This window comes from Cyanistes caeruleus, chromosome 24, assembly GCF_971803275.1.
Source record: "Cyanistes caeruleus chromosome 24, bCyaCae1.hap1.1, whole genome shotgun sequence".
In the NCBI taxonomy this organism is placed as follows: Eukaryota; Metazoa; Chordata; class Aves; order Passeriformes; family Paridae; genus Cyanistes; species Cyanistes caeruleus.
In genome coordinates this window covers 3540620-3564171 of record NC_141724.1, presented here as the reverse complement: position 1 = coordinate 3564171, position 23552 = coordinate 3540620, and the positions used below count along the sequence as shown (strand labels likewise).

Below are 23552 nucleotides of genomic sequence, written 5' to 3'. Positions count from 1 at the left end.
TTCGCCAAGCAAACAGAAAGACTTTCACGGCGCTGTGCTGCTCCCCCAGCAGCCAGAAACCGGCCGGGAGCGTGCTAGGGACACTGGAGGATCCAGGGCGGGGGGGACCCACCCTGGGGGGACCCACCCAGTGCCAGCTCCGGACCCCGACCAGCACAGCTCGCATGGAAACTTCTGGGATTCTATTTCCATTTCGCCCGGCTGGGAATGGTCCCGGTGGGGTGAAGGTACCTTGGGGCGGGCGGGGGAGCCCCCGGGCTCACCGAAGATTGCTGGTGTCCTCACGGTGCTTTTTGGGGGTTTCTGGTGCCGATGTCCTCGGGGTGCTGCTGGACGTTTGCAGGTGGAAAACCCACCCTTCTGAGCCGTGCTGGGAAGGGGGTCACGGCGAGGGGCTGGCGTGCTGTGAGGCACGGAGACAACTTGCCACGAGGCTGTGGCCGGTGATTCAGGGACACGGGGCGAGCTGGCACACGGGCGTTGTTTGCCGGCCACCCTGAGTCACCCGTGGCACTGCCGGAGGCTACAGCAAGCACCTCCATCCCTCCCCTCTGCAGCCTCTCCGGCCCCTGCCTGCCCATCCTGGTGCAGAACCCCCGCCGTGGCGGCTCGCCCGGGCTGTTCTGGTCCCTGCAAAGCTGCTGGCTGCGGCTGCAGTGAAAGCCACCCGTGTTTCGGGGGACTGGGGTGGACACGGTAACGTGGCGTCTGTGTCAAAGCGAGCGGTCGGAAACAGCTCCCTCTGTTTGTGAGCGCTTTGTGGTGCCGTGGGAAAGGCTGATCACGGACCTTCCAGCCCCAGCAGTGTCCCCCGGGCAGCAGCAAAGGAGCATTAGATGTGAATTGCAGCAGGGACTGAGGGCTTGTGGTGGCACCGAGGGACGCGGGTCTGAAGCAAACCCCGGGCCGTGGGCAGCCCGAGGTGTTCCCAGAGCAGGGGATGTGTGGGAGCACACCTGCACCCCTTGATGTACCGAGAACCTGCAACTCACAGCATCAGTGATAGCTTCTGCAGCTCCCTGAACCCTTCATGATTATATGAAGGCACCAACCGTACCTTAGATCCTACCACAGATCCTACACCTTAGATCCTACCCCCTACTTCATCATTACAATTCCCCCATTTTTCCTCCCATTTTATTATTCTAGGGTTTTGATGTGGGGGAGGAGCAGAGATGCCTCTCAGCTCCTCCTCCCCAGTCCAGCTAGGCCTTGGGTGATGCTGCAGACTGCAGCTGCTGCAACTCCAGGACACGGACGAGGAGGAGGAAGGCAACGCTCAGGAGAAGTAGCCAGAAGAAAACCCAGTAGTGCTGTGAGAAGAAGAGCCATGGACGCCACAGCTCTGCTGCAGACCCCTTGGACCTGGGGACAAGGTGACAAGGGACACTTGTCATCTGTGAGAGAGAGAAAATCCCACCTCCACCCCATCTGGGGACAAGGAGGGTGTTTAACTCAGCCCCAAACCCCACTGGTCCTTTTACAAAGCTTGAGGAGGGCATGGGCAACCCACAAAGTATGGGCAAAAGTGAGGCACCGTGGGGGCAGCCAAGCGACATCCCAGCCTTCCACCACTAAATCCCCCAGCCCCATGCCCAAGCACCGGCCACCTGGGGACCACAGAGAGGCCAGCAGCCATGGGGAGATGCTGGGCACACGAAGGGTGCTGCTCACGTCAGCCCAAGCTGCTCCTGCTCCTCGTCCCCTGCGCTTGAGCCTCTGCCATCTGCCTCTGCCACCAGCTTCCCAGTCACAGCGCTGTCCTGGCCCTGTGGCTCCAGTTCACTCCTGGGGAGGGAGAGAGGTTGGTGCTGTCCCACATGGGCGGTGGCTGCCCGGCCACCTGGCACAGTTACCTCTGGATGCTGGGCCAGCACTGGGCTCCCTCTGGCTCTGGGTCACCTGCTGGGGCCACTCGGCTCTCAGGGCTGGCACCTGGCTGGGCACCGAAGGTGGCAGCATCAGTGGGGACATGGAGCCCCAGTGGCACCGAGCCTGGGGACAGCTCCTGACTGTCCCCACTGAACACATCCTTACCAAGAGCTGCTTGGGGATGACGGCGATGCTGACTCTGCGGCGGGCAGACCCCTGCAACAGAGGGGCTAGGGGTGAGCACTGTGTGGCTGCTTCTCACCTCCTCCTTCCCCATCACCCCCCCAGCACAGGCAAGGGACACCACGGGACACTGCCAGCTCCCAGTGGAGATAAGAGGGGAAGCTGGAAGGTCAGGGAAGGTCAAAGCCAAGAGGTCTGTGCCTGCATTTACTGCTACAAGCAGTAGTAGGGGCTGCCTAACCCCCTCCCCTACCTCTTGAGCTATGGGGGAATCAGTGTTGGATTCAAGCTGGTGCTAAAGAACAGCCAAGCCTGTGTCTCTTTGCACTGTGACCCAGCAATGGAAGAAGGATCTGCCTAAGATCTCTTGCACAGGCAGCCCGCAGCTTGCTGGGCACCCTGTCTGTCTACCAGCAGCCCTCTGAGGCTACCCCTACATTTTGCCTCATCCCTGGCACTTCCAGCAGATCTTTCCTGTAGCAGCAGCTGGCTGCAGTGACATTGTTCAGGGACAAGTGTGTATGTGGGGACAGCCAGTTGAGGGAGGGTGGCAGGGCATGGAGAGGCAGTGGCTCTGAGACTCCTGAACTGGGACCAGTTACCTGCTGGAAAGTTCTCTTCAGGGGGTGAGGTCTCAGCCGTGGCTCCACATCATCTGGGAGGAAAGAGAAGCTGCCTTACATCATCCCCCAACACTAAGATGGGGCTGATGCACAGATGGTCACAAAGCTCCCAGCCACTGAAAGTTGTCCCAGGCCACGTGTTCTGTGTGTGGCGCAGGTGGTGCCCTGGGTAGGGGGACCTGGTCCCATGCACAGCAATGGCACATGTGGGGTTTGGTGTTCAGGAACAGAGTCCTTTTTGTGCATGCCCCCCCCATCCTGCATTCCCAGCTGGGTTAAAGCTCTCCAGTCACCAGCACCTGGCTCCCACACTGATCTGCTGTTCCACTGTCCCCTCACAACTGTCAGCAGCTGTTCCCTTCACCACCCCATCAGCTGTTCCCCACTGTGGGTCCTCAACTCACACCACCCACTGGCTCTGTGGTCACACTGGCCCCCCAGAGGGAATCAGGACCAGCTCCTGCAGGGCTGCTCCGTGCAAACCCTGCCCAGGCCCCAGCAGCAGAGCCCACCTCACCCTGGGTCTCTGCCAGCTTCCGGTTGCGAGAGTTTTGCTGGATCAGGCGCTTCATCTCCTCCAGTTCCGCGTGCTCCCGCATGTGGTGCCGCTTCAGGTTCTCCACGTGCTGGACCATCACCTCTGCTGCTCGGCTCATCCGGGCCTCCTGGAGCCAGGCGGGATGGGGGTCAGGGTCTCCTAAGGAGCCAGGTCTCTGCCAGCCCCTCCCTGTGCATCCCATGGTGCCTCCACCCAGGGAGTGCAGGTGCATCCCCTTCCTGCTCCCAAGGGCAGGCAGAAGGATCCCTTGCACCCTGGTAAGCGCAAACACAAGGTCAAGACCAGCATCATAAGGAGGAGAAACAAACCCCAGCAAGCCCAGGGACGAGTCCCCTGTGGGTGCAGAGGAGCCTGCCAAGCCTGAGATCCCGGCTCTCTCCTGGAGGCAAGACACCTTTCACTCAGAGAGGGACAATGTATCACTCCCAGGCATCTTTGAGATAGATATGTTAAACTGTTGTGCTTCATTGGTGTTCCCCCCTGCTGTCCCACCCCGATACATGTATCTCAGGCTCCCCCGCTCCTCTCCTTCCCCATAAATACCCCGGGTTTCCCCTGTTCGGTGGATTTTCTGTTACTGGCACCCTTCGCAAAACCTCTGCTTGAATAAAGGCTTTGCCTTGGTGGAACGCTGGACCAGCTTGCTCGTCCCTGCTTCCCGTGTCACCTGCCCACCTCCACTGAGCTGAGCTGAGCTGAGCTGGAATCACTCAACTACTGCTGAGCCTGAGCTGGAATCACTCAACTACTGCTGAGCCTGAGCTGGAATCACTCGACTGCTCGAAGCTGCTCACCCGGCCCTTTCTCAGGGCCGTTTCTCTAGAGAAGTCGCGGTGCTCCGGGCTTTCCGTCGCCACGGCATCCCCCAGCCCGTCTGTAGCACCCTCCATCGCTTCCAGCCGTGTACCTGCTGTACAGCCCCCAGCTTCTCTGCCGCACTGGTTGCCCTCTCAACAGCTGCTGACAGCACGGCCAGGTTGTGCTGCAGCTGCTCCAGCGTCTCCTTGCAGCCTGCATTGGCACAGGATCGGCCCAGCCTCTGGGAGGGGAAAGGAGGGAGCTGCTGGAGCTGGCACTTTGAGTTGTCCAAACCCCTCTGAGTGCTGGATGACCCCAGCACATGCCAGCCCCCTGCGCTGCTGCCCACCTACCTCCAGGGCAGCTCGGCACTGCCCCAGCTCCTCCTGGATGTTTTCCTCTGCTGCATCCCGTGCCCGTTTCTCCACCTGCACCCGTTGCTGCAGGGTGAACACATCACAGCGAAAAGCCAGGGCGAGGTGTGCAAAAGCTGCCTGTGGGGCAAGGAGGTGAGAGGTGGGACACGGGGCAGAAGGGAAGCCACCAGAGCCATGTGCTGCTGCCCCCAAGGCACAAAAATCCTCCCAGTGTGCCACCAAACGAAGCAGTGCTAAAGATAATTAGCACTTGCCTTGCCCCAGCACCCCTTTGGCTGCTGCATGCAGGGGCATGAGATGCCAGCCCAGGAAGATGCTCCCCAGGCAGCCGATAACGCATGGAAATGTTGAGCCCTCCTGGCAAGAGCACATGCCAGGCAGACACCAGCCCTCACTGCGGGTCCTGGCTGATGGCTGAGCCTGACTCAACCCTGGCACTCGCAGGGAAATTATTTTTATTAGCGCAACTCCTGCTGCCTCCCCGGCTAAGCGCACTCTTCAGCAGCTGCAGAGCACTTTGTGGGATTGCCGGGTGCACAGAGGACAGACTCATGGAAATGCAGCTGCCTCCAAATGCCAAAATCATCTCGGGGTTTATAAGGTGTCTGCCAAGGGACTGCAGTGCCTGAAGGAGCAGGGCACAGCCGTGGCACTGCGAGCCAGCAAAGGTGTCTGTCCTTGTGTCCCACTTGCCCAGACCAGCAGCTCTCACCTCCAGATCCTGCTCTGTCAAAGCCACCCTGCAGAAAGAGAAGTGCTGTCAGGGATGGAGGCATCATGGGGGCTGCATGCTGAAAATGCCCTTGTTCTGCTCCCAGGGGTGCCAGCCACCATGGAAAGTGGGAAGCCAAGTGCCCATTGTGTGGACAGCAACTCTTGTGTAATGGAAAAGGAGGAAAGTCCAATCTCTGAGCTGTGCTGTGCCCTGGGATCCCCCTGTTCTGTAGCCCCCAGAGGGATGAAGGTGCTCACCGATCTTACCTGTGCAAGCCGAGTCTGTCCAGCACTGAGAGCTCGCTGGGGAGGTTCAGCAGCGGCTCTTCCAGGTTTTCTGCATCTGCAGGAAGGCAGTAGGCCACAAGAGACCACACATGAGGGTTTCCCTTGGCCTTCCCTCCTCCCTCTGCATTCCTGTCCAGGGGGTAGGTGCCCATGTTTTGGAACCATCCCAGTCCTTACCCCCACATCAGGGGGGCTTTAGGTCCTCCCAGGCCAGTGTCCCCTTTGCCTTGTCCCCACCAAGGGAGCTGAACCTCATCAGAACAGGTTCCTCATTCCCAGCTACTTCAAACCTTCCCCTAAGGGGACCCACCTGGGGTGTGGGATGGGGACTCACCCACCTTCTTTAGTCCTGTCACTGTCCCCAGGGTGCACAGCCTGCTCCTGCATGGCCCTGCCTGGCTCCTGAGAGGCACAAATCTGCTGTTGGAGTAAATATCTCCCTGGTGCTGCTCAGCATCCCAGGAAGACCAGCACAGGGGAGCTGGGGGCCTGGATGAACCCGAGGAACCAGGCAGGGAAGGTTCCCCCTGTTGCCCTCCCCTCCCTCTCACCTCACTGACCTGCTCCACGCTCTGCTCTCTCGTGGCTGAAACCCCACCTGGGTGTCCCTGGGGACTGCTCATTCTGCCTGGGGACAGAGTGGGTGGTGGGAGCTGGGCAGCAGGGTCCCCTCCCCAGTCTGACACCACTTCAGGAAAAACCCCCAAAACTGCCACTGGCACTTCTGCAGGCTCCCAAGGGACATGAGCTGGCAGTTACCCCCCAAAATATCCCTGTGGGATTAAGGGAGCTGGAGCTAAACAGGGCCAGGGCAGAGGGAGGAGGCAAGGGATCCAGTGCAGAGGGTGGGTTACAGCTGGTGAGGAAAATCCAGGGGATGGGGTTGGGCTCCTAGGGCTGGAAGGGGTTGCAGGCAGGTGCTGCCAGGCCAGGGGACACCTTCCTGCTGCTCAGGGAGGGGCGGTGGAAAGCCCACACTTCTGACCCCATCCGTCTGGGCTGCCCTTACCTTCATCCGGAGATGTGGGGAGCCCGGACAGCTCTGCCTGCTGCTCCCTGAGGAGGGAATCCCGAGTAAACACCAGAGAAACTCAGGAAGCATCGGCAGCATCCCACCCCCCGGGCTCCCCCAGCTCCCTCGATGGGGCTGCTCCGGACCTGGATCCTTCCCGAGCATCCTCCATAGTCTGCTCTGTCCCGGTCCTGCTCTGCCCCCTGGGCTCCTGCCGCCGCCGCAGAGCCCCACAGAGGACCCGCCGGAGCCGTTTCCAGCCAGCAATGAGTCACCAGCCACTGCCGTACTTTGCCTCAGCACTGTCTTTTTTTTTTTTTTTTTTTTTAGTTTTCTTCTGGCTGCCAAGCGGACCTCACTGTGAGCCAGCCACTTCCAGCACCGCAGCAAACCCAGAGCCCAGCTCCATCTCACAACACCCCATGGGGATGGCAGGCCCCCCTAAAAGTGCACTGGGACAGGTTTAGCACCCCAAAACCCTGTCCTGGGTGCCAGGTAGTCTGGCAGCTCTGTAGCATCCCTGCTCACTGATGCTGGACGCCACCAGGGATGACAGGTCACCAGTGCATGAGGACACAAGGGCTGCTGTGCAAAGAGCCCTCTGCAGCGTCATGCTGGAGCCCAGCACCCAACTGGGAGAGGGTTTGAACCCCCAAACTTTTACCCCTGGCTCTGGAAAGAGCTGCAGCAGGGCTTTTCCTTCACCTCCCGGCGAGCCTGAGAGCAGTGGCTGCAGAAGGAGCCACCATGCCAAAAACGATGCTCAGTGTCTCTTGCCTGGCACTGCCATCACTGTCCCATCCTTGCTGGCACCCCGAGAGCCTCTGTGTGAGCTTTTACCACGTACCTTGGAGGTGAGGGGCTGGGTCGGCAGCTCGTCCTCTGCCACTGCCGCCGCCGGCACCCCTGGGCCGGTCCCTGCACCTCCTCCTCCCCCTGTCCCAGCAAGGTCCCTTTGAGTGGCTTCATTAGTGAAGTGCAGAGGCTCCAGGACCAGCACACCTATCGTGAGAGACCCACATTAGCTGCGCACAGATGGAGAACGCCTCTAAATGTTATATTTTTAAAGCATTTTCTCACCCAGCAGGAGCTTAGAGCTCCTCTGCTCCTCTGCATCTGTGGGAAAAGAGGTGGGGAGCTCCTGTGATTCAGGAGGAGGCTGGTGGGATTTGGGCGGGCGTGGAGCAAGGCAAATGAGAAATTCAATACAGGCCTTGTTTCTGGGCAATGCTGAGGGTGGGCTTTCCTGCTTGCCACCCCTATTTCCTTCCCCCAGGGCAATCCTCATTTTGTGCTTGTGATGTGGGTCAGCTTCATGGGGGAAGGCAGATTTGCAGCCACCAACCAGTGGGAGCACCCAGTGCAGAGTGAGAACAACGCCCTGTTCTCCAGGCTGCAGACAGGACAATCCCCGAGCTCCCAGAGAGAAAAATATAAAAGATTTCCAAATATAAGGGAGCTTGGACAACTCATTTAAGCTGTTTTACAATGTTTAAAGAATCAGAGAAAAATGCAGGAAGAACACAAAGTCCCTCTCCCAGCCCAGGGTGAAGTCCTGTGCACAAGGGTCTGTCCCACGGGGACTCCTCACAGGCTGTGCCCACAGACGTGCAGATATAGGACAGAAAGAGAATTTTTTGTCCAGGACAAGAAATGCAAGAAACATCTAGGGGGACAGAGAGCTTGAAGCCTTACGTGTAAAGCGTTGGCTAAGCTCAGTCTAGGCCACCCCGGCACCAAGCAGGGCCATCACCCAGCTCCCAGTGCCTGCCCAGCTCTGCTGAAGGTGTAAAAAGCAGCACCTGGCACCTCTCAAAGCCAGCCCATTTCACACCTATACAGTGGGAATTGCCGCTGCCATCCCCACCCAGGGGCTCAGGCTCCTCCAGTCAGTAGGGATCAAACTCATCGCAGCAGCGAGCATCAGAGTGCTCTGGAGGGCTGGTCCCTGCTGCAAAGTGCTCCATCCGTCACAGCCGGCCCAGACCCCTCTGGCTGCTGCTTTCCCACAGCCTCACGGACACCCGGTCCTTCTCTTTGTGTTACAGATGGAAAAGATACGAGACAAGCAGCTGGTTTAGCATAAGGAACCCCCTGAGATGTCAGAGCGGGCGCTTTCCCTCAACTGGGCAGGACCAAGCTCTCCCCGGGACATCATTACCTGCCTGAACTCCTCTCAAGCAGCCGAAGGCAGATGCTGGGGCCACCCAGCTCGGACCCGGCACTCAGCTCTGTTGGGCCCCCATCAGCCCCGGGAGGGGGTCTGGGGACCCGGTGGGGCCGGCACTCGGTGGCCCGGGGGTGCTGGGGCCCCGCACGGCGCTCGCTGCCGGCCCGGAGCCTCCCCGCAGGGCACAGCGACGGCGTCTGCGGCAGACGGAGCTGCGGGGACGAGCCCGAGGAGAGAAGGCCTTTAAAGGAGATGCATGAGAGCGGCTGGGAGCTTTCCGCGCCGGCCAGGGCGGGAAGAGTGGTCTGCAGGTGGCCAGGAAACCTCTGCTTTTGGTGCGGGGCCGGTTCCTGCACCTCTGATCCATCTCTGAGGAGGTGACAGGGGTGGGAAGGACAGGGACTGCTCCCTCCGTGCCCGATGTCTGCGGAGCAGCGCAGAGCTGAGCCTCAGCATCTCCCTGGCAGCAGGCTTGGGGCAGGGTGGGGCAGTCAGGAGAGATGGGGGATCCCCCTGGCTTTCATGGGGGGCCCAGCACCACGATAAACCAAAGTGCTGATGAGGGGCCCCTGTAGCATCTTATCCGGTGATGAGGGGAAGCCACTCTGCCCGGGACCCCCATCCCTCCTGCCCTTCTCAGCAGCCCCACTTTGCCCCTGGCCATCCCCCCATTGCCCCATCCCCAGCCCAAGCTCTTTGCTCAAATCCATCACGTCCTCTAAAGCCGCTTTTTTCCCCTAACGAGCTTACAGTGAGTCCACGTTCAGCACTACCAGGAGGCAGCTGCTGTTGTCTCCCCACGCCCAGGGAGCCCAGTGGAGCCCTTGGGGTCTGCAGATCTGTTCAGCCCTGAGAGGCCAAACAGCATCTCCCAGTGAGGGCTGGCTTGGCCCAGGCTCTGAGCCACCTACCAGAGTGAGAGCCCAGAATGCAGCCCCCGGCCAGGGGTTACAAACAGGGAGTGAAGGATGGACACCTTTGCAGAGAGCCCCAGCTCCCTCCCCAGGAGCAGCAGCTGGCACCAGGCAGCATATCAGGCTCTGTAGCCTCTGCTCTGGCCCTGGCAGGCCCAGGGCTGCTCCCTGGGGGACACAGACCCAAGGACACCCTGGCACTGGAGCCTCTGTTCCCTCCTACACTCAGGGGAAGGCTGACAAGGGGCAATGCCCCTGTTCACAAACCACCCTGTTCAAAGAGCCTCTAAAAGCATTCACTAAAAGCATGCAGGGATTTTTAGGTATTCTTTTTTTTAAGCTGGGAACAGCTAAACTGTGACTGAAGTCTAGGAATCACAGAGCCCCAAGCAAGAAAAAGCAGCCCAGTTCCCCTTACACAGACCTGTTCAGCAGGGAGGAACGTGACCCTCTGGGAGATCTCCAGCCCAGGGGGGTGGGTGGCAGCATGTGGCTGTGGGCTCTGCCTTTGTCCCCTGTCCTCCTTCCAGAGAGCTCCCTCACAGCAGCTACAGCATCTTCCAAGACACCTGAAGCTGAGCTAAACTGGCAGCTCAGATCACACAGTGTGGTCATCTGGATTATCCACCGCTTGCAAGAAAGCTGCTCAGACTGACCCTGCCTGCTGCCACTGATGCAGTAATCATGATTTACAGGTCTGTGCAGGGGCACAACTGCACAACAACACCCCAGCCCTCCCTCAAATTTGCTTTTCTGTGGCCCTGGCTTCCCTATCTGACAGGGACCTGGCAGCCATCAGGCTACCCAAGAGACAACATGATTCTTGTCTTACAATTGAAAAGTTGTTGGCAAAAAAAACCTCAAAAAGCAAACAAAAAAACCACCCCCCCCCCCCCAACCCCCCTGTTGTGGTTTTAAAGCAGTAACTAAAAAAATTACTTATTTCTTGCTGTGAGATATGGATTAGAACAAGAGCAGAACAGGCTTAAAACATAAAAGGAATAAAAAAAGTTTATTAACAAAACTACAGGAATAAAAACACCAGAATAAACTTCCAGAATACTCTTTTATCCCCCACTACCTGATCATTCTTTTGTTCACATGACAACATAGAGACAGAAAAACTTTAGAACTTTGGTGGTTAAAACAGTCCCAATTCCTGCTAGAGTCTTTTCATCAGCCTTTGTAGAGAAACAGAAGTCTTCTTCTGCTAATTTATGGAGTTTCTCATGAAAAAACTATTTCTGTTATAGTTTTCTATTTTTCTGATGCCAGCTGCCCGGAAATCCTGTCATCAGAGTTCACTCCTCTCATTTCACATCACTCTGAGGTGTGTATGGGTCATGAGTCTAGGGATGTCATTTTAAGGATGAGTTATTCAAAGGCAAAAGTCCTCTTCATCTGTCTTTGTGAGCTTCCCTGGAAACAGTTTTCTCATTGCCCTCAAGGCCTCAAATCTTTGCTTCACTCTGCTCCAGCACTTCACTGTATCACAATTACTCTTTCTTTTGCTCAAAATCTACACTTTGAACACTCTATTCCTCTCAATATACTCTGTCATGAATTAAAGGAGTTTTTTCAAACTACTATTGTCCATCTCATAGCTTTAACAGAAAGATATTTCAGCTTATAAAGCATCTCCTTATTCTCTCCCCATTTAAAACTTAACTCTTTTCTTCACTGTTTTTAGTGGGTTTATGATGTCTTCTTCATGTTGATTGTCTCTGTCTCTCTGGGAAAAAGGAGTAATCTGTATATTTTATCCAGGTAGTAAAAGAATTAAAGTCTTAGAAAAGCTGCAAGAGTTCATGGTGTCAAGTTTCAGTCCAGCAGCAGAAACTGAAAACTAAACCAGGCTGGCCAGCTCTGCTTCTCCCCCACCCCACCCTGCAGCCTTGTCCGGCCTGAAGGGGGAGAGGGCCAAGACAGAGCCTGTTACCTTTCCAGAAGCCAGAAACACAAACAGGACAAGAGAGCTTTGGCTGTACATCTTAAGGAGGTGTTCACAAGTTGACTTCACTTTTTAATGGTCAAAACTGCTGTCAGTTCTTAGAAATGACTGATAATTGGTCAGGAGGAAAGACTCCCATCAGTCACCAGCAGCTTCAACTTCCTTAGCTCCCAAAAGGAGCTAAGGTAAAGCCACCCCATGACACCCCCCAAAAAAACCCCATGACACCCCCCCAAAAAAGCAAACCCAAAAAACCCCACCAAAAAACCCAAAAAAACCCAACACAAACACACAGAAGAAAAAAAAAAAAAAAAAAAAGAGAAGGAAAATTGCTCTTTCTTTTTATTCAGTTTTAAATCCCAAGTGAAAAAAATAAATATTGCTGAGTCTCCCCCGGAGCAGTTCAGCCTCACGTTTGGGTGTCACAGCCCCCAGGTTTCCAGGCAGAACTGCACCAGCGTGTTGGGGATTACACATGAGATTAGCAGGCTGTCACTGGACACACAGGTACCTCCAGGAAGAAGTGGGGTGACCAGCACTGCTGCAAGGGGGGACACAGCAACAACCTGGAGCTCCTGTTTGGAGAAGGGCAGCCCCTTGGGGGATGGATGCAGGTCATTTTTGGGAAAGCCACTGAGTTTCAGCCCTTTCCAACAAGGACTGCATGGTCCAGGGCTCCTACATGGCTCTGATGTTTGGTGTTTAACATCCACAGACCCCACGCCCCTCTCACCCCAAAGAGGTTCCCTGCTGCCTGACCATAGCCCCATGAAGGCACCTGGGGAGTGGAGGAACCATTGGTTTGAAAAGACAGGTGTCTGCTAAGGAAGGCAGGAACCTCCCTTGAAATGGAAGATGTAAACCCCCTCCCTCCAAATTACTGTAATTCTGAAATTAAAGGAGTCTCAGGCAAAGGTATGGGAGTAGAAATAACAGTTCCTTACTAGTGTGTATAAATTTTTTTATATTTTTTATATATGTATTTTTAAATACTAGGAAAATTAAAATGGAGCAGTATAAAAACCACTGACAGAGTACAGCCTGACACTGTTGGGCAGGGTGTTGGGAGCAGTCCCATTAAATGGTGGCTGCAGTCCTGGGGTGACAGATGTGGTTCTATTGGAGCAGTGATCCTGTAGATGGGTGTAGTTTTCTTCTGAAGGTTCAGTAGTGGTGAAATGGGTCTGGTCTCCTCTGGGAGTCCAGTGGAGAAAGGCTGACTCTGGTGCTCTAAATCCCAGATTATATCCAGGTAGGAATGCTTGGCTCCTCCCACTGGGTGGAGCATCTCACAGTGGGATGATGGAATTTTATCAGTCATGCAGTGAGGCTCAACGGCCCATTAACAGTAGAGATCCCCCTGGAGTTATGAGGGATGGGTCATGGAAGAGATAAAGAACACTGCCACAGCTGATTTTAACAGCTGGCAACAGAATACAGACTTTTGGTTACATCTTGCATTGCAATTTAAGACAATCATCTTTGCCATGAACCTGGTTCAAAAATTCCTGTGGAGGGTGAGGAAGCAGCAGAGCAGACAGACAACCCATGTAACTGCGTATGATGAATTTCCTTCAAAAAAACCCAAGAACTACTAGGCCAAAAAGGAAATGTGAAGTAAAACTCTACAAACAGAAGAGGAAGCAGGTAAGGAACCACTGCCAAGTATCACAAGTAAACTGGCTGAAAATCACTGCTTACCCCCAGCCTAGGAAAAGACAGACAGAGCTTTGGATCATTCCCTTCACCATCACCACTCTTAAATCAGGACAAGGACAGAGCCAGTGCTGGCACTCCCACCACCCCTGGCCAAGATTCTGCTGAACTATAAAATCTGACTGATGTTTTATGCTGCATCCACCTCTCTGCGCTGTTCAGGACAGGTTTTAAAGTTCTTGAAAGGGTCAAGAGGAGTCAAAAGTAAAGTTTTCTGTGCAGCTGCTGCCAACCTCCATATAAACAAGCAGCCTTCCCCCAGCATGTGCAGCATGCCCAGGGTTTGCTCCCAGTTCTCCCCACACAATTGCTGTCTGCATGTACACCTCAGAGGAACCCACAGCACATGATAAACTGCAGCCAAGAGCAAAAGCAGGGCGAAGAAGGCTCTTGCCACAAGCCAGCGGTCACCTCCATGTGACTGACAGCCACAGCCAGACAGAGCACTGGGGACAATGACACCGAGGTCACTTGGTAGAAGCTCTGCAGGGAAACTGCAAAGATCAGAGCCTGCTACCTAATAAAGCCAGAAGAGCAAGTTTAGACCTTGATGATCATGGCACAATTTCTATTTATGTCGTATTTTGGGCAGCCCTACAATAGCTTCACTACACTCAGCCACTAACTCACTGGAATGCAAACACATCAACAGTCTGGCTCCCTGGAGGTTTCTATCCTCCAGCTAATGCGGACTTTGAAGCCTCATCAGTCCACTGTCACCTAAAATAGCTTAAGAGATCCTTATATAAAGAAATCTGTGCTCTCAGCCTTAAGAGCATGACCTAATGCTTCAGTTTCCCTGGCTGGGATCTAAACATTACAGAGCAAACCTGAAGCAGCCACACATCACAATTGCACGTTATAATTCTCCTTCTCCCTTTGTGGATATTTATGGATTTTTAAATTGCTCCTGAAGTATGCAGTGCTTCAAAATCTCCATTGAAACCCTTGCTCTACCTGCCTGAGTATCCACTCTCTCCCAAAGTTTTCTTCCCAGTTCTCACACAAGGAGGTGCCTAGATGAGGTGTCCAGTGGGTACTTTCAATAATACAGCACAGAACTTTGAGCAGAGTCATGCCATACATTTTCTATTAGAGCAATGAGTAGTGTCATCATCACCAGAAATGTGTGGCACACAGCAGGGCTTCTCACAGGCCAGGCAAACAGGAAAGAAAGGTGGATTTAAAGCAGAACACTCAAAATTTCCAGCTAAATTCAGCTGGAATTCAGCTAAGTCGCACTCTCCTGCACCCAGAGATGTGTAAATCCCAGCAGATCAGATACACAAAGCAGCAGCCCAGCCTGCACTGCCCCAAAATGGCCTTGGCTGCTGGGGAGGAGGGTGGACATGCACAGAACTCGTGCCTTGGAATGAGCTGAGGTGAAACCAAGATATTGAACTAAGTCCAGAATTATCAACTTTATGCAGGCTCAAATCAATGTCTGTCCTGGTTTGGCGACACATTTTGGGAAGTAAAAACTCAGAAACGCCCCCATGGGTTGTGTCCTGCCTGCCCCCACAGACCTGGTGTGGTTACCTTGGTGAGCATGGTAGGCCTGAGGGAGAACAGATACAGAAACACCTGGAAACACATGAATTGTTCAACCAAGACCCCTCTGAGACCCAGAGAGCGTGAGAGGCTGGGATGGCACTGACCCAGCAAAAGCCCCCTCACTGGGCACTCCGTGGGGAACAGACCCTGCTCACCAGGGGAACCCAGTGAGGGGTGGCTGTGGCTGCTGCTGTGCAATGAGTGTCCTCCAAGCAAGGAAGCTGCCACCTTCCTTTTGGTGGTCACCTGGGAAAAGACAAAAATCAAGAAGAGGAAAGCCACTGTCATACACACCACTGTATAGCTTTGGCAAACCTCTGGCACAGCATGTGTGGAAGCTTCTGGTTCCCCACCCCTGGGACAGCCCAGGGTGCAGATCCTGCCATCCCCCATGACAGGGACCCCTGTCCCCACCTCACCTGGCCCCCTCCAGCACAGCCTGCAGCGATTTCTTCAGCACCGCATTGCTCTGATCCAGGACCGCAGCCAGACTGCCCCGGTGAGCTGGGGTGACCTGGGATGGAGGCAGCATGAGCTCAGGGTGCTGCCCTACCAGGAGCCAATCTGAGACCTCTGGGCCGGGTCCCAGGAACTGCAGGACCTGAGCCTGGCTCGCTCACCTGGCTCTGGTACACTGTGAGCACAGCCATCACCAGCTTGGCGAAGCTGAGTGATGTGGCAAAGGCTGGGGCCTGCTGGCACAGAGTCCGGACCAGGAGATCCAAAAGCTTAGGGGGAAGCACCTCCTGGAAAAGACCCAGGAGCAGGCAGGAGAGGGGGTCCTTGCTCCAGCGCTGCTGGAGGCATCAAAGAAACTCATGGGATGAGGTGGGCCCCTAACCTGCCGCCCCAGCACAGCCTGCAGTACTGGCAGGAGTCTCTCTGACAAAGGCACCTCCAGGACTTGGCTGGAAGGACAGGGAAGAGGAAAGGTGCTGCTCCACAGCCCTGCTGGTGCTCCCAAATGGCTGGAGCCAGCTGGACCCACCCAGGCAGGTGTGAGGCCAAAGCAGAGCTGTGGGCCCTATAACCCCTCACCTCAGCACCAGCTGCACAGCGTGTGGCTCCAGGCACTCCTCCACGAGCTCACACATCAGCTTGGTCTGCTCAGCACCTGCAAGGGCAAAGGAGCAGGGCAGAGCCTCCAGAGACTGCCAAATCCATGGGGATGTGCATGGCCCTTCCTGGCATGCCTTCACAGGAGGATGCCCCAGTCAAGACAGGCAGAAACAATGCAGTGCCCCCTTCTACTGCTCAGGATAATCCTGCTTCCTTTGCCCAGCTGCAGCAAGGCTTTAAACAGCACCAGTCTCTGGGAAAATGGGATGCTGGTGGCAGAGGTTCACCCTCTCCTCACACCAGCACAGCCACCCTGGGGCAGCTCTGGCTGAGCATTAGCTGTCAGGAGCCCTCCAATCACAGAGGTGTGGGAACTGTCCTTTGGGAAACATTAAGCCAGAAGCCAGCCTAGCCAACCCTCCCACTCCATCTCAGGCATCTGTAAACCCACCTCCCATCCCAACCCCCAAGTGTTCACCTGCCCAGAAGGAAGCAGCCCCACGCCTCCATGGCTCCTAACACCCGTTCCACATGACAAATGCCTCCCAGGAGACAGCACTCTGCAGCTGGGCCCCTCTCCAACTCCCAGAAGCTGCCACACCTCCCACCAGCCCACCACACCTTCCCCAGGCTCCTGCAGCACCGCAGCCACCAGTACACGGCAGAAGGGATGGGAATACTTGGAGCAAAACGAAGTGAGGGCAGCCATGAGGTGTCGGGAAGGCGGCTGGGTGAGGGACAGGACCTAGGGACAGAAAAGGCAGGAGGTGGGGACAGTGGAGGGGGAAATGGGGAGCAGGAAACCTCCACTGCCCTGGCACGTACTCGCCTGAGGAAGAGCTGCTCTGCCAGGATGGCTGCGCTGGTGTAGCTGAGGTCAGGGGTCAGAGCCAGCAGCCAACTGCAGAAACGGACCAGGAAGGGCTCCAGGCACGTGGAGAGCTGGAGGAAGGAGCACAGCCCCTCGAGCTGGGGATGGCAGAGGGGATGGGACGTTAGGGACAGCAGGGCCCCTGCAGCAGCTGCAGCAGGGATGCTGGGGTTCACCTGGCTGGGGGAGCAGCTGTTCAGGATGCTCAGCTCGGGTGGGGTGCGCAGCTCGCAGTGCTGGAGGGAAACACCATGCTGAGTAATGCACCAAATAAACCAACCCACAAAACAGAAGCTCCAGGGCTTCTCCCTTCCCCCCATGTCCATCAGTGTTGAGCCCACAGTCAGCCCCTCACACCTCCAAGGTGCAGGCAGGTGTTGGTGTTTCAAGCCCAGAGGAAATGTCAACAGGGCTTTTTATCCCCATCCAGGTGGCTCTCTGAAATCTACTTCCTTTTCCACCCCTTCCAAGGCCCTGGCACGAGCCCATTTAGACCAGCAGCTCCAGGAGAGAGACAGAAGCAACCACTTACACTGGACTCCTGCAGCAGCAGCATTTTCAGCCTCTGTCCATGCATCTGAGGGAAATGAGATGAAGGAATGGGAATCAGGCTGTAAAGGCCCACTGGCTGGAAGGGGACAGCAAACCCTACAAATTACCTGGACAAAGGACTGGACCTCTACTGCCAGCTCTGTCTGGGAAATCTTCCTGAGCTCCCCAACTGCATCTTGCTGGGGGCTGTCTGGAGCAGCCTTATCTGTGCTCTGAGCAGATACATCCCCTGAAGGCTCCTTGGGCACCTCTTCTTCCACCCCTGCTACATCTCCATATTCCTGGGGCTCCAGGGGCTCAAATGCCACCTCCTCCAGCAACAACCTCTTCCCCTCTCTCTCACTGTCCAACTGCAGGCTCTCCTCTGACATTCTCTTGCACTTCCCACCTTGAGGCGCAGAGTCAGGGGCACCAGGCTGCTTGCTGAAGCACCAGTTCAATTTTCTTTGCCCCTCTGGTTTCTTCTGGGCAATTTTCTGGCACAGGCCCCTAAGCTGCTGCTGGCACATGGAAGACAGGGCAGTGGGATGTGGGGAACCCTCCTCTGCCCTTGCTCCCTGCTGGAGCAGATCCCCCAGTGTCTTCACCCAGGGATCCACATGGGAATCTTGCTCCAAGGCCTGGAGCAGCTGGTCAAGGCAATCCCCGGGCACTACATCCTGAACCACCAGGAGCAGGGAGAAGAGGTTTCTCTGGCACAAAACGGGCAGCAGCAGCAGCTGTGGCTTGCTGGAAAAGGAGAGGTGACTGGTCAGAGCAAATCCCCCTGTCCTGACTCCAACCTGCCCCGTGGAGCTGAGTCCCACAGCACCAGGGAGCAAGAGGAGACACCTAATGGCTTCACCAGCTTTTGCAGACACAAGCTGGGACAGCATTGGGTCGCTGCTATGATCCCAACTTCATGGACTGCTGCACCGGGGAAAGCGGATGTGCTCTCCCAAACTGCGCACCTGACACCCAAAACTCCCACAAAACACCAAGTTTTAGAAATGTATCCAACTCACACGGCCAGGGTGTCCTTTGGCCCCTCCAGCGAGGGCTCCTCGGCGCACAGGGCCGCGGTGAGAGCCTGCCAGGGGAACGCCTGCCCCGGTCCCTCGCGGGGCTGGCCCCGCTGCAGCACCCTCAGTGCGGCCATCGCCCCGCCGGGGCCGGAGCACAGAGCGTGGAGCAGGAGGCGGCACGGCCCGGGGCAGATCTGCAGCCAGGCCGGGCAGCGGGGCTCCATTGCTGCGGCCTGTGAGACACGGGGAGACCGGACAGAGTCACACATGGGGGACAGCTGGACACGGGGAGACCGGACATAGGGCACACACACGGCTGTCACCGCACACTCACGGTGTCACCGGGGTGTCACCGGGGTGTCACCGGGGTGTCACCGGGGTGTCACCGCGTCCCCGCCGGGCTCCCCCCGCTGCCCCCAGGCCCCATGACGCCACTTCCGGCCCCGCCCCCAGGAAACGCGAATCGCCCGCGCTGTGAACGAGCTCATTCTGCAAATATCTCTTCAATTCCGGCCCAAACACCGCCTTCCCCCCCGACGGTGGATGCCCCAGCCCACAGATCATAGGCGCCCGGAAGCGTGGACTTACACAACCCGTTTTATTTCGTTATTCACGGATTTGGCTAAAAAAAGTTTAAAACAGAGCGCCCCTGCTGCCCGGCCCGTGGGTCAGAGCGCCTCGCTGCCTCCCAGCACCCAAGGGCACAGGATGGGCACTGTTATAGATATTATATTGTTGGCTTTTCGCAAATATTAAAATCAATGTTATGTGTGTAAGAATGGGAAATTTTGTTGTATTAATGTAGTTTTCTTTATTTCTGTTATTGTTGAAACTTAAAAATAGTAGTATAATACATGTGTTAGGCTATGGCATAGTATTAAAAACTGCTTTTGTTTGTATAACCCAAAGATTGAGAAAAATATATATATATAGCTAGAGAAACTCCTGCATTTGTAAACTATCTTATCTAGATGAAGACAGCAGTGACCAGAACTCTGGAGGGAGGAATTTATTGCATTTCTGGTATCAGGGAATGTAAATCTCCATGGCGCCAAGAAGATTGATCTATTGGGAAGGGGGCAAGAGAAAACTAAACAGAAGAACACCAAAGATCCTAAGAAGAATGTATGAATATGTATGAGAATTTATGGATATGTAGTAGGATTCTGTTTTTAAGGGACAATCCTTTGTCAGTAAGGTGTGCTCTGTTGGCTGAATGCAGACACACCCGTCCATATCTGTATACTTTGCTTTTTTCTCCTAATTGTCTTTTCTATTAAACTTTCAAATTCTATAAAATTATGTGAACCTCGTTTTTCACAGGCACGATGACAAGAGCAGGGGGCTATGCTCTGAGTCACCCCGGTGCAGCCATAAATGCCAGCCAGACCGCTTCCCCATCCCACCCCATCCCTGCAACACCCCCACAACACCCAAAACAATGGCAGGACTCAAAAGCAGACGCTTCCACCCCCTGGAGACATGTCCTGGCCACCAGCAGGCCCAGCGTGGCCCCCACGGTGCAGTTGGAATCGCTGAGGTCAATGAGAAGCATCTTGTGGCCATAACTTGAGTAGGGAAATTCTGTCTCCAGCATGGCCACGGTGTGGGAAACACTACCGCACTTTTTAAAATTTCAAAAGGTTTTATTTAACCACAACAAGGAACTGAATAAGGAAAAGGGGACGCTCTCAGTGCATAGCTGCAGCCAGAGGCACCCTGCCCACACCCATTATACCCTTATACATGTTATTGGTGAGCCAGCCCCCTGGTGAGCCGACCCTCCCCACACTTGTGCAGATGTCACTCTTCTGACCCAGCTCCTCCATTGCCCTGCCTCTCAGAGTCCGTGCAGTCCTTCGTGTGCTTCAACTTTCAACATTTCAGATGAAAACACCAGATCTTAACAGAACTTCTTTCAGCCTTATAACTGCTTATAACTTAGAACCTTTGCGAGAGCCAACATCACACTCTCCACTTATTACACCACCCCCATCCCTGCAACACCCCCACAGCTGGAGCCACCCCAAAACAGTGGCAGGACTGAAAGAGCAGATGCTTCCACGTCCTGGAGACATGTCCTGGCCACCAGCAAGCCCAGCATAGCTCCCATGGCTCAGTCAGAATCGCTGAAGTCAATGAGAAGCATCTCGTGGCCATAACTTGAGTAGGGAAATTCTGTCTCCATCATGGCCAGGGTAAGAGCCCACTCGAGTGTGCAGAACTCATCCTCCTCGTCAGAGCTCTCCGAGGAAGAAGGGATGAACACCTGCAGCAGGGGAGGAAGGATGAGCCACAGCCTCCCAGTGCCCAGCCCAGCCCCAGGATGTGCCACCCCACTTACAGCGGGCATCCTCAGCCGCTGCCGTCTGTGCCGCCGCAGCTGGCGGGCAGGCAGCTCGTGCAGGTAGATGCACTCTGATCTGAAAGGGCAGTGGCCACGGATGAAGAATTTGCACCTGATTTTCCTGTGGGATTCCGAGCATAGTTGTGAGTGTAACTCCCAGAAGCAGCACAGAGCCCACAGCTCCACCACCCGCAGCAGTGCCACGAACTCACCCTGTCCGTGCCTTGAAGGTTCTGATGAGCTTCTCCTTCTCATCCACATCTGAGATCCAGTATTTGTGGGGGATGTAGTAACTGGAGGTGATCCGGCACTCTGGACAGGCCCTGGATGAGGGTGATGGGTGCAGTTGGGTGTCCCAAGAAGGGAACATGGGCCCAGCACCCACGCTGCCCTGGCCTCATCCAGCACCCCCATACCCATCACCACTCCAAAGCGCCCATTCCCAAGGGAAAGGCACACCAATCCCAAAGCCACATCACCAGACCCAAGAAAGAATTTCAGGGCATAGAAGGGGCAAATGGTGACCACCTTGCCATGTCCCCATCCCCACTCACTTTATGACCTTGCTCTGGAAGTCCCGGCTGCGCCGCCACTTGCGGATGCACCCCACGCAGTACGCGTGGCTGCAGTTCGGGAGGATCCCGAAGAGCCGCTCCTCTGGCAGCGGCTTCTCGTACACCCTGTCCATGCAGATGCCACACACTATGGCCTCGCTTTGGGCTCTCAGTGCTGCAGTGGTGACCAGGGCTGCCACTGCACCTGGCTCTGCAGGGACCTGCAAGCAGAGCAGCACAGCATGGCAACCCCCCGGCCTCAGGGAACACCACAGGGTGACAGGGAGTGCCCGGCCACAGGAAACCCCAAACCCACCTTTGCAGGGTCAGTCCATGTCGCTGTCTCCGAAACCTCCTCTCTGGGGTCAGAGAAGCCTGGATCCAGTGCTGGCCCTTGTGGCTGGAAGCCTGCAGGAGGAACTTTCTTAGAAGGGAAAAACTCAGAGGGCTGGGCAGGATGCTCAGAGCATGCAGCTTCAGCAGTGACAGTCCCAACACTGGAGAGCTCTCCACAGCCCCAGCTTGGCCCAGGTGTGGGTTATAGGCAGAAACATGCACGGGCTACTTCACCATAACCACCCCAACGTCTTCACCCTGCTGGTCCCCCAGCCAGCTCAGCACCTACCTGAGGCACCCTGAGCTTTTGTGGAAACAAATTCTCCACTCATGGCCCCACAGGGGACATTACCAAGTGCTGAGATGTTCTTCTTGTCTTCCTCTTCCACTTCTACCTCCACTTTGGGGGACTCGGAGGCCACACACGTCATGCTGCAGGCAGGATGGGCTGAGGTGCGCTGGGTTCCCCCCTGGTCCTGGTCCATGGCTGTGGGCTCAGTGCCAGGCTCCTGGTCCCAGTGGTCGTGGGGCATCAGACCATACTGGGTCCCTTCTGGGGCTGGCTCCTCCTGCATGTGCTGGTAGCTGGAGGAGCCCAGGGACAGAGACAGAGGGTCCCATCAGTCCAGCATGACTCCTCCAGGCTCCCAGCCCATCCTCATGGCATCACAGCCCCTCCTTACCTGCACTGCTCTCCATAAAGGCAAAACCCACGCTGGAAGTACCTGCAGACCTGGGCTGATTTTGTGTCATGTGAGAAGCGGCAGCTCTGGCCCCACCGACAGAATCCACGGGCAAAATTCCTGTCAGCCAGAGAAGCCGTGTGGCTGGGGTCAGACCCCACTCCAGCCCTGCCCTAGCGTCCCTCCTGGCAGCAGCTTTGTTCAGGTGGGGACATATTTTGGAAGCTCTCCGGCTGGTGTCTGGGCTCAGGAGCCCTTGCCAAGGGCAGAGCCAGGGGGCTCCCAGATCCTCCCAGCCCCATCCAGCCTAATCTCCTGGGTAATTGCAAAGCAAAGGAAGCCCAGGACAGGACTGCCGGGGGGCTCTCCTGGGGGAGCAGGGGTCCCGAGGGCTGGGGCAGGAGCCCTTGGCTTGGGGCTGGCAGGAAGGGAGGCCTGGCTGGAGAGCTGCTGCCGACCCCCAGCTCCAGAGGGGGATGGGGAAATGGGGAGGGCGAATCAAGGCCATCCCAATCCACTCCTTACCCCCACAGCGAGGAGCCCCATCTCCAGCCTATCTCCCCGAAAAGCTGCTCCCATCCTGAAGCCTTTACCTGCACAGCGGTCTCAGACAGCTTGCCTCGGCCCTTAGCAGCCCAGATGCCATCATCGAGACTGGCTCTATCTCTTCCCCAGCATGGAAGTGGGCTGTGCCACCTCCCGGGGCTATTTATGGCCTCAGCGAGTCCCGGGGCCGGCCCTGGTAGCCGCAGACACGTGTTTGGGGCGGAGGACAAGCCCGGGCTAGCTGATAGCACCGGGCTGCTGAGCATTGTTTACACTGAGTCAAGGACTTTGTAGCTCCCACGGCTCCTGCAGTGAGGAGCCTGGACGGGGGCAGCACTCCAGCGTGCGTCATTAAATTCTCTGTATTCTAATTCTTTAGTCATTACTATTTCCCCTTCTTTTTCAGTCCTATTAAACTGTCTTTAATTCAGCCTGTGGATTTCACTTCTTTCTCAGTTCTCTTCCCCATCACACCGGGAAGGGAGGGATTATGTATCGCTGCCTGTTGGGGTAACCACGCAGGGTGCCCGGCCCAGCAGCACGGCTCCATGTGCTCCATGGGAAAGGCAGGGAGCAGTGAACAGCTTCCCCCAGGGCACTCAAGGCACAGGGGAGCCTTGGGGGGGTGGGTGGTCTGCAGCCCCTCCTCGCAAATTCTCAGGTGTTTCAGCACAGCCAAGGGCGGAGCAGGTTCCAGCACTTGGCCACCCTGGAGCTCATTGTTCCCTTTCTCGGGGTGTTTTCAGTTCATTTCCACCTCCACCCGCAGCATTTGGGGCAGGAAGCACCCAGTCTCAGGGCTGGGATCCTGCTCAGGATGGCTCTTTCTGCTCCTTTAGGTTTGCAGGCAAGAAAACCACAGCAGGTAC

At 56.0% G+C, this 23552-nt stretch overlaps 3 protein-coding genes across 28 annotated transcripts; all 3 read right to left on the bottom strand.

Moving 5' to 3' along the window:
• Positions 1 to 1121: 1121 nt before the first annotated feature.
• On the bottom strand, positions 1122 to 8674 carry LOC111939757 (inositol 1,4,5-triphosphate receptor associated 1-like). Of its 10 annotated transcripts, none has more exons than XM_086862135.1 (16): positions 8588 to 8654; positions 7507 to 7542; positions 7274 to 7428; positions 6424 to 6470; positions 5966 to 6042; positions 5753 to 5816; positions 5394 to 5469; positions 5125 to 5152; positions 4389 to 4529; positions 4145 to 4276; positions 3196 to 3343; positions 2658 to 2710; positions 2038 to 2088; positions 1857 to 1939; positions 1675 to 1788; positions 1122 to 1365 (listed from the first exon to the last, which is right to left on the bottom strand). In XM_086862135.1, the coding sequence occupies exons 2-16, from the start codon at positions 7540 to 7542 to the stop codon at positions 1206 to 1208; spliced, it is 1365 nt and encodes a 454-aa protein (XP_086718261.1). In that variant the 5' UTR covers positions 8588 to 8654; the 3' UTR covers positions 1122 to 1205. The 10 variants fall into 10 exon arrangements, 9 of the variants coding, with proteins under 9 accessions (XP_086718261.1, XP_086718260.1, XP_086718262.1 ...); XM_086862134.1 differs by having other exon boundaries at positions 5753 to 5834; positions 5975 to 6042; XM_086862136.1 differs by having other exon boundaries at positions 5975 to 6042.
• A 3705-nt stretch (positions 8675 to 12379) lies between these two features.
• On the bottom strand, positions 12380 to 18683 carry FANCE (FA complementation group E). Of its 16 annotated transcripts, none has more exons than XM_086862123.1 (12): positions 18528 to 18677; positions 18218 to 18450; positions 17321 to 17942; positions 17194 to 17238; positions 16838 to 16897; positions 16616 to 16759; positions 16412 to 16535; positions 15770 to 15845; positions 15573 to 15639; positions 15352 to 15477; positions 15151 to 15245; positions 12380 to 14977 (listed from the first exon to the last, which is right to left on the bottom strand). In XM_086862123.1, the coding sequence occupies exons 2-12, from the start codon at positions 18439 to 18441 to the stop codon at positions 14974 to 14976; spliced, it is 1587 nt and encodes a 528-aa protein (XP_086718249.1). In that variant the 5' UTR covers positions 18442 to 18450; positions 18528 to 18677; the 3' UTR covers positions 12380 to 14973. The 16 variants fall into 16 exon arrangements, 13 of the variants coding, with proteins under 13 accessions (XP_086718249.1, XP_086718250.1, XP_086718248.1 ...); XM_086862124.1 differs by having other exon boundaries at positions 18552 to 18677; XR_015279070.1 differs by lacking the exon at positions 15573 to 15639 and having other exon boundaries at positions 18528 to 18656.
• A 1159-nt stretch (positions 18684 to 19842) lies between these two features.
• Positions 19843 to 22947, bottom strand: LOC111939793 (uncharacterized). Of its 2 annotated transcripts, none has more exons than XM_023942199.2 (8): positions 22731 to 22947; positions 22138 to 22257; positions 21807 to 22039; positions 21435 to 21526; positions 21119 to 21339; positions 20777 to 20887; positions 20562 to 20685; positions 19843 to 20486 (listed from the first exon to the last, which is right to left on the bottom strand). In XM_023942199.2, the coding sequence occupies exons 1-8, from the start codon at positions 22784 to 22786 to the stop codon at positions 20334 to 20336; spliced, it is 1110 nt and encodes a 369-aa protein (XP_023797967.2). In that variant the 5' UTR covers positions 22787 to 22947; the 3' UTR covers positions 19843 to 20333. The 2 variants fall into 2 exon arrangements, with proteins under 2 accessions (XP_023797967.2, XP_086718259.1); XM_086862133.1 differs by having other exon boundaries at positions 21744 to 22039; positions 22731 to 22861.
• Between the last annotated feature and the right edge of the window lie 605 nt (positions 22948 to 23552).